At 53.3% G+C, this 9,491-nt stretch overlaps 1 protein-coding gene across 1 annotated transcript in view; it reads left to right on the forward strand.

Annotated features, from left to right (window-relative positions):
* Positions 1 to 110: 110 nt before the first annotated feature.
* The window catches only part of CDHR5 (cadherin related family member 5), a 15,944-nt gene continuing 6,563 nt past the window's right edge, over positions 111 to 9,491 (forward strand). Inside the window, exons 1-4 of the mRNA XM_072791794.1 lie at positions 111 to 287; positions 663 to 692; positions 1,011 to 1,036; positions 8,769 to 9,120. Coding sequence (XP_072647895.1) covers positions 111 to 287; positions 663 to 692; positions 1,011 to 1,036; positions 8,769 to 9,120 — 585 coding nt within the window. The remainder of the gene's footprint in view (positions 288 to 662; positions 693 to 1,010; positions 1,037 to 8,768; positions 9,121 to 9,491) is intronic.

Raw genomic sequence — 9,491 nt, forward strand, 5'->3', positions numbered from 1 at the left:
CCGGGCCAGCGTCGCGGCGGCGCAGCGCGGCCGGGTGGGGCAGGTGCCGGGGTGGCCGTCCGCGGCGCGGGCTCACGCTGCGCTCCAGCCGGTTGCGACAGCGCGTCCTCATGGCCTCGGTGGCTCCGGGGCGCGGGAGCCTGTCCCCGTCGGGGCCCACCCGCCGCGCATGTAGCCCCGTGCTCTGGGCACTAGGGGGCAGCGGGGCCGCGGGCGGGGGGAGCGCAGAGCTGTTGCCAGGACCCCAGGAGCCTTCAGAGACAGCAGGGGACACCGGCCACCCCCCGGTGAGCCGCCGGGGTGCATATGGAAGCAAGTGCTCTCGGGAGATCGCCCTCTGCGCCCAAGGCTCCCTCTCAAATAAATAAATAAAATCTTAAAGAGAAAACAAGGATTCTGACCCCAAAATACCATAATGAGGGTCACAAGGGGCAAAGTCCCTCGGGTCTGATGCAGGACAGGTGCGTGTCCAGGGGCATCTAGCTCCGAGGTGCATCCAACGCCTCCTTCCCTGTGATGCAGACCGGTGCGGGACAGGGGAGGGGATGGTACCCTCGCAGGACAGACCCAAGGCAGGGCTGGTGCCCTGACCTTGGGTTACATGCCAAGCAGTGACTGTAGCCTAGCCTCTGACCCGCTTGCAGTTTCCTCTCTGTCCCCAGATGTCGGCCACCACTAAGCGGGAACGGGCAGTGTGGACCGGGATGGGATGTGTGCAGTGTAGACCTCTGACAAAGGATGCAGGTCCACAATATACAAAGAGCTCCATCAAGTCATCAAGAAAAGACAGTCCAGTTTTTAACGAAGGCAAAGGTCCTGCAGAGGCACATTAGTAGACGGAGGGCTCCAGGGGCCAGTAAGCAGGGAGGGACAGCTCGACACCCTGTCATCGGGGAAATGGCAACACAACTCACGGCGACTCACCTCCATGTACTAAGATGGAAGGAGTCACATATGTGATGTGAAAATGCCTTCTCCCAGCTGGGACCTTGTCACTTCCTCCTTGACAGCGGATCCGACCCCCTCCCCCCAAGCTGTGAGTCGGGGCGCTTTCCGTTCCCTGCCCGGCGGGCCAGTCGCCTGAGCACTGTTTGTTGAAAAGACTGTGTCTCCGTTGGCTCACTTTTCAGTTTCTGCCCCCAAAAATCACTGGATCGTCTTTGTGTGGGGCTCTTTTTTTTTAACCCTTGCCTGTGTTCCGTGAGCCACACGTCTAACGTCAGTCCTTGCAGAGTGACCCGCAGCCGTGACTCCTGCAGCCTCGCGGCCAGTGGGAACTCAGGCTCTGGGGCCCGAGCCTCCTTCCCACAGGACTGTCCTGGTCGCCCTCGTGCCTTGTCTGTGAGCCTGGCCCGGAGCCCCTGACTCCGGCACGACCCGCCTGCTGGGCATGTGACTTGGATCGCGCTGAATCTGTGCAACGAGTTTAGGGCAAAGTGACACCCGGGGACACCGAGCCCCCCATCTGTGAGCACGTATCTCCCTCTGAGGTCTCACATCGCGTCCATCGTCTCCAGCCTACGGGCCGCGCAGCCTAGGAGTTCGGGATTCTAGAGGCGGTAAATGGTTCTTCGGAGAAACGTCATTTCCGGGATCCCTGGGCGGCCCAGTCGGTTGGGCGTCTGCCCTCCGCCCAGGGCGTGATCCCGGGGTCCTGGGGTCGAGTCCCACGTCGGGCTGCCTGCTTCTCCCCCCGCCTCTGCTGTGCCCCTTGGTCACGCTCCCTCTCTCTTCCTCTCTCTGTCAAATAAATAAACTCTTTAAAAAAAACAAAAAAAAGAAAAGGAAACGTCATTTCCAGTTGTTCACTGCTAACGTGTAGAAATACAGTCTTGGGGTGTTGACCTCATGTCCTTTGTTGTTGCTAAAACCCGTTAATGCAAGGATTTTTCTTTTTTTAGTTTTTTTCAGAATTTCTACATGGACGATTACCTTATGAGTAGAAACCACTTTATTTCTCCTTTTCTTATCTGGATGCCCCCCTCCCTCCCCCCTCCTTCCCTCCCTCCCTCCCTCTGTCCCCCTTATTTCAGCAACCGGAACTGAACATGATGTCGCTGGAGCACCGAGCGCCAACATCTCCGCCCCGTTCTCCGCTTTTGGGGAAACTTCGGTCTCAGCACCGAGGGCCCTGGCAGCTGTGGGTTTCCCTTCCTCCTTGGGTTCAGGGAATTCCATCCTTGGGTTCCTGAGAGGCCGGGCCTGAGCAGGTGTCGCATCGTCTGCCGGACGCGGCCGGTGTCTCCCCTGCGGCCGCTGCGGGCTGGACTCCACTGGCAGATGGCGCCGCGGGCTCCTGGGCCCCAGGGCCTGCCCCGTCCACGGGGCGGCTGCGGGGGGGGGGGGGGAGCAGCGGCGGCTCCCTCTGGGTCGCTCCCACGCAGGTCGGAGTGGAACCCACGCAGCCTGGGAGCCGGCGACCTGTCACCAGATCCTGGTGCTCGGTCTTGGGCCGGGTTGGGCGGCCGTCCTCGCAGGCGCGGGTCCTCCAGGACCTTGGCCTTGGGGCCCAAGGGCTTTTTTTTTTTTTTTTAGATTTTATTTATTTATTCATGAGAGACACACACAGAGAGGCAGAGACACAGGCAGAGGGAGAAGCAGGCTCCATGCAGGGAGCCTAATGTGGGACTTGATCCTGGGTCTCCAGGGTAATGCCCTGGGCTGCAGGCGGCGCTAAACCGCTGTGCCACTGGGGCTGCCCGGCCCGAGGGCTTTATATTCCGTTAGGGACCCTTCAAAAGAGATTGTATTTATTATTTCAGCAAGAGCGAGAGTGAGAGACAGAGACAGAGTGAGAGAGAGAGAGGGATAGAGGGCGACAGCGACAGCACGAGAGAGAAAGCGAGAAAGGGAGAGAGCGAGAGTGAGGGAGAGCGAGACCAAGGGAGAGTGAGAGAGAGAGAGAGAGAGAGCGAGACAGAGAGCAAAAGAGAGCGAGAAGGACAGAGAGAGCGAGAGGGAAAGAGAATGAGAGAGAGCGAGAGTGACTAGCGACAGCAAGAGACAGCGAGAGAGCGAAGGAGAGAGAGAGAGAGAGAGAGCGCGAGAGAGCAGGAGAGCGACAGCGACAGGACGAGAGCGAGAGAGCGAGTGTTGAAGCCTCCGGGGTCGTAGGCTGTGTCTCTCCGCTCACTTCTGGCCGCATGGCTCTGCCGACGGCTCCGTAGGCCACAGGCCCAGAGTCCAGGCTCCGCTAAAGGCAAGCGAGGGAATTAGGGGCGATGGCACTGGTGGGGCTACACAGTTGAATACAACATTTTGTTTTTTAAGTCTACTTTTTTTAGTAAGCTCCACACCTACTGTGGGGCTTAAACCCATGACCCCGAGACCAAGAATCTCATGCTCCCCTAAGCCAGCCAGGCATCCTCGGGGATGTATTTTTTAAAATTCGTAGAACCAGGCATCGTAAAGAGTAGACATAAGTAGTAACCTAAACTTCACAAAAATGTGATCCCAGGTTTGAAGACAAAGGCTTTGGTGATGCTCAATAAAGGATGCAGAGCTGGGCAGCTCAGCCTGACACAAGGGTCCCCGAATCCCGGCCAGAGCCTCTGGCCGTTAAAAGCTGGGATGTGCAGCCTTGAGGAGCACTCCGTCCTCCTGGGACTGATGAGGATGTCCACGACCCTCCAGAATAGGACAGAAGCTGGAGCCATCACCCTCATGCTGACACAGGTGACGCAGGTGTTGGAGCTGTTTTGTGACCATTTCCTGTAGGGTTTTATGGGGTGTGTGGAACACTTAACACACTATTTATTTGGCTTGCAAGAGTCGTTCAATAGCCTAAGAATCTCTCCTTAGTCAACAAAACAAGAAGACAATATCAGCAAAGCTGTAGAAGTTTCTTTTTTTTTTCAAGATTTTATTTATTTATTCATGAGAGACACAGAGACACAGGCAGAGGGAGTAGCAGGCTCCATGCAGGGAGCCCGACGTGGGACTCGATCCCCGGACCCGGGATCATGCCCTGAGCCAAAGGCAGACGCCCAACCACCGAGTCACCCAGGGTCCCGCTGTAGAAGATTCTGAACAACCATCATTCAAGGAGATACATGACATTTGTGGCACCGTCCATCCCACGACAGGGAAATACCCATTCTTTTCAGATAGATACAGAGCATTCAGCAAGACAGACCATATCCTGCATCAGAAAAGAAAGCTTAACACAGTTTTTAAAAGAATGGAAATCATAAAAAGTATGTTCTCCGATCACAAAAGAATTAAATTAGGAACAAACAGAAAGGGGTCCCCAGGTGGCTTGGCGGCTGAGCATCTGCCTCAGGTTCAGGGTGTGACCCCAGGGTCCTGGAATCGAGTCCCACATCGGGTTCCCTGCACAGAGCCTGCTTCTCCCTCTGCCTGTGTCTCTGCCTCTCTCTCGCTCTCTCTTTCTGTCTCTGATGAATAAATAGCTAAAATCTTTTTTAAAAAAAGAGAAACAAACAGAAAGCTAACAGGGAAATCTCCAAAAATTTTGGAATTAACACAAGCTTAGAGATAATCTGTGGGTCAAAGGAGAAGTTGGAAAATATTTTGGAAAATGAAAATACATCATATCACAATTTTTTTTTCATATCACAATTTTTTAAAAAGATTTTTATTTATTTATTTGACAGAGAGACTGTGCCGGCAAGGAGGGGTGGTGCTGGGCAGAGGGAGAGGGAGAAGCAGGCTCCTCATGGAGCAGGGAGTTTGATATGGGACTCAATCCCAGACCCTGAGATCATGACCTGAGCCGAGCCGAGGGCAGAGTGTTCACCAACTGAGCCACCCAGGTGTCCCCGTCATGTCAAAATTTATGGGTTGGAGCTAAAGCTATACTCAGGAAAATTCACGGATTAACTACTTTACTTAATTTGAAAAGGAGGATGGTCTCAAATTAATGCAAAGTAGATCCAAAGAAGAAATACCGCACGATCCTATTGACTGATGCAGAAAAAAACACCTGACAACATTCAACATGCACTCGTGATAAAAGTGCTTAGCAATCTAGAAATAGGAGGAACTTCCTCAACCCGAGGAAGCACGATGAAACCCCGCAGTCGGCACGATGCTTCAAGATGCAAGGCTGAGTGCCTTCCACCTGAACTCCGGAACAAGGCGGGGGGGGGGGGGGGGGGGGGGGGGGGCGGGGGGGGCTCTCTCCGCCCCATTCAGCTCTGTGCTCCTATCGCCCTAGCCAGCCCTAGCCAGTGCGAGCGAGCAATAGGCAACATGTAATAATAGACACCCAGATTGGACAGGGAGGAGGAAACCGCCCCTGTTCACAGACAACATGACCGTCTAAGTAAAACCCCAAGGAAACTACGAAAGCTCCTCAAACTAGTAAGTCAGCTTAGTGGGAGAGCAGGATACAAAGTTGACGATAAAGCCCAGCAGTGAATAACTGGAAGCCAAAAGTAAAAAGTAAAACACAACACCATTTACAACAGCTGTAATAACACATGAAATATATAGACATCTGACAAAACATGTACAGGGTCAGGGTACCTGGGTGGCTCAGTCGGGGAGGCGTCTGCCTTAGGCTCAGGGCGTGGTCCCAGGGGCCTGGGATGGAGCCCCACGTGGGGCTCCTTGCTCAGTGAGGGGTCTGCTTCTTCTCCCTCTGCCTCTCCCCCACCTTATGTGCACATGCGTGTGCACTCTCTCTCTCTCAAATTTTTTAAAAGGCTAAAAATTGGGACACCTGGGTGGCTCAGCAGTTGAGTGTCTGCCTTCAGCTCAGGGCGTGATCCTTGAGTCTCCGGATCGAGTCCCATGTCGGGCTCCCTGCATGGAACCTGCTCCTTCCTCTGTCTGTGTCTCTGCCTCTCTCTCTCTCTCTCTCTCTCTCTCTCTGTATGTCTCATAAATAAATAAATAAAATCTTTTAAAAAAATAAATAAAACTATAAGTTAAAAAAAAATAAAAGTCAAAAATGTTTTCCCCTCATAGAATGGGAGAAAATATCAGCAAATCACATTTTCAGCAAATGACTTGTACGCAACATATATAAAGAACTCTCAGAGCTCAACAATTACATCACAACAAAGAAAACTCCAGATCAATATCCCTTATAAATATATATACGAAACTCTTCAACAAACTATGAACAAACCAAATCCAGCAGCATTTTTTTTAAAGGATTATGCACTATGACTATGACTAACTGGGGATTTATTCCAGGAATGCAAGGGTAATTCAACAAACAAAATTCAATCAATGTAATACATCACATTACTAGAAAGAGGGGAAAACCCATTTAATCAACTCAATAGGTGCAGAAAAAGCATTTGATGAAATCCAATACCCTTTTATAATAAAAAAGACTCAATAAACTATGAAAAGAAAGAAACTTCCTCAACATGGTAAAGGACATCTATCAAAAACCCACAGCAAACACCACACTCAATAGTTGGGAGACTGAAAGCTTTTTTTCCCTAAGATCAAGACAAAGACAAGAATACCCAGTTTTGCTGCTTCTCTTCATCCTGTGCTGGAAGTTCTAGCTAGAATAATTAGGCAAGAAAAAGAAATAAAAGGTACCCAGAATTGGAAGGGGATAAGTAAGCTATTTCTATTTGCAGATGACATGGTCTAAGGCATAGAAAATCCAACAAAACAAAACCCTACTACAGCTAATAAATACATTCAGCAAAGTTGCAGGATATGAGATCACTGTATTTCTCTACAGTAGTAATGAACAATCCAGAAATGAAATTAAGAGGGCAGCCCAGTGGCCCAACGGTTTAGCGCCGCCTTCGGCCCAGGGCGTGATCCTGGAGTCCCGGGATCGAGTCCCGTGTCGGGCTTCCTGCATGGAGCCTGCTTCTCCCTCTGCCTGGGTCTCTGCCTCTCTCTCTGTGTCTCTGTGTTTCTCATGAATAAATAAATATAATAAAAAAGAAATTAAGAAAATAATTCATTTGTAACAGTATCAAAAAGAATAAAATACTCAGAAGATAACCCTCTAGGGTCCCCTCTGTCTTCGGGAGCTCTGTAGTATCACTCAAACTTTACTATCATTCAATAAATTTTCTTTGCTGCCCACCAAAAAAGTAATTAATTAAAATACTCAGAAATAAATTTAAGCGGGGCATCTGGGTGGCACAGTCAATTGGGAGTCCAGCTCTGGCTTTCAGCTCGGGTCATGATCTCAGGGTCATGTGATGAAGCCCCCAAGCTGGGCTTTTTTTTTTTTTTTTAAGATTTATTTATTTGTTTATTCAGATAGAGAGAGACAGGCTCCAGGCAGGGAGCCTGATGCGGGACTAGATCCCGGGTCTCCAGGATCACACCCCAGGCTGCAGGCGGTGCTAAACCACTGTGCCACCGGGGCTGCCCCAAGCTGGGCTTTATACTCAGCTCAGAGTCTGCTTGGGATTCTCTCTCCCTTTCCCTCTGCCCCTCCGACTTGTGCTGTCTCTCTCTCTCTCTCAAATAAATAAATAAATCTGAAAAAAAAGAAAGAAATTTAACCAAGAATGTGAGTCATGTACACTGAAAGCTACGAAACATTGCTGGGGAAGATTAAAGCCGACGATGTTCATGGCTTGAAAGACTTCATATTGTTACGATGGCCTTTCAAAACCCTGTTGGCCTCTTTTTTTTTTTTTTTAAGAAATGTTAAAGCCAACCCTAAGTTCGTATGGAAGTGTACGTAAGGAACCACAAATAAAACAATCTTGAAAAAGAAAAACAAAGTTGTAGGACTCACAGCTCCTGATTTAAAAACTTAGCACAGGGGGGCCTGGGTGGCTCAGTGGTGGAGCCGCTAACTGTGGCCCAGGGCGTGACCCGGTCCCGGATGAGTCCCACATGGAGTTCCCCGCAGGGAACCTGCTTCTCCCGCTGCCTGTGTCACTGCCTCTCTGTCTCCCATGAATAAATAAATAAAATCTTAAAAAAAAAAAAATCTTTTGTGCATCAAAGGTCACTATCAAGAGAGCGAAAAGAAAACTCACAGAATGGGAGAAAATATTTACAAATCACGTATGTGATAAGAGTCTAGTACCCAGGGGCGCCTCGGTGGCTCAGTGGGTTCCCCGCAGGGGAGCGGGAAGGAGGGGGGGCCAGGAGGGGAGGCGCGGGCACAGCTGGAGGCCTGAGCCTCCTTCCCGAGGCTGGAGGCCTGAGCCTGCGCCCTGAGTCACTCCTGCTTGATCGATCCGGGGTCAGGTCAGGCTTTTAAAAACCAGTACTGATGAAATTCTTGACCAGAAAGTGCGAACTAGTAAATGAAGTTGTAAACTAGTAGTTCTTAAAAAAATAATAATAATAATAAAAAATAAAATTGAAATAAACCCGTTCTTGTGTTAAACTTTACATTTACTTCTTAAAAGATTGTATTTAAGTTTTTATCTATTCATTCATTTAAGTCATCTCGACACCCAACCCGGGGATCAGGAATCCCACGTCCTATCCACCCAGCCCGCCGGGCGCCCCAAACTTTACATTCATTTACAAATAGTCAGTGGGACGCCTGAGCGGCTCGGGTGGGATGTCGGGGGCCTGGGGTGCAGCCCCACAGCCGCCTCCCTGCTCAGCCAGGAGCCTCTCCTCCCTCTCCTTCCGCCCGATGCTCCCCCTGCCTGTGCGCCCCCGCTCTCTCTGTCTCTCTCTTAAATTAAAAAAATAAAAATAATTAGTAGACTTTCCTTAAAGAGCAGTTTTAGGGTCACGGAAACATTGATCAGGAAGTACAGAAAGTAAGCACGCGGACCCAGCCCGCGCCCCCGCCCGCCGCTGTCTCCCCACGCGCTCCTGTCCCCGCGGGCCCTCGGCTCCAGGCGCCCTCCCCGACCCCCGCGGGCCCCCAGCCCCCAGCCCCGAGGGGCGCCGACGCGGCGGTGCGGGCGGGAGGCCAGCCGGGCCGACAGCTGCGGGGGCGGCCCTGACCTTCCCGGCGATCGATGCGGCGCGGCCTGGCCGCGCGGAGCCGGGGCGGGGAGCCGGGCGGGGAGCCGGGGCGGTGCTCCCCCCTACCCCGGGCGCTATAAAGGGGCCGCGCTCGCTCCGGGCGCCGCCGCCTCCGCTCCCCCGCGCCCACCGCCGCCCACCATGGCCCTCCCGGCCCCGCCGCTGCTGCTGCTGCTGTGGCGCTGCTGCCCGGGGCCCCGCCGCGCTCCCCGCGCCCCGCAGGTGAGCCCCGGGCCGGACCCGCCCCGCCTCGCCCCGCCCGCCCCCGCCCCCGCCCGGCCCCGACGGCCCTGACCGCCCCTCGCCCCTCTGCCCCTCCGCCCCTCGCCCCCTGCACCTCTCGCCCCTCCGCCCCTCGCATCTCCGCTCCTCCGTCCCTCCGCCCCGCCGCCCCTCCGTCCCTCCTCCCCTCGCCCCTCCGCCCCTCGCCCCTCCTCCCCTCGCCCCTCGTCCCTCCGCCCCTCGCCCCTCCTCCCTCCGCCCCTCCTCCCTCCGCCCTCGCCCCTCCTCCCCTTCGCCCCTCCGCCCTTCACCCCTCCCGCCCCTCGCCCTCCGCCCCTGCCCTCCGCTCCCTCCGCAGGGCCCCGCGGCAC

Source organism: Canis lupus, chromosome 21 (assembly GCF_048164855.1).
Source record: "Canis lupus baileyi chromosome 21, mCanLup2.hap1, whole genome shotgun sequence".
Classification (NCBI taxonomy): Eukaryota; Metazoa; Chordata; class Mammalia; order Carnivora; family Canidae; genus Canis; species Canis lupus.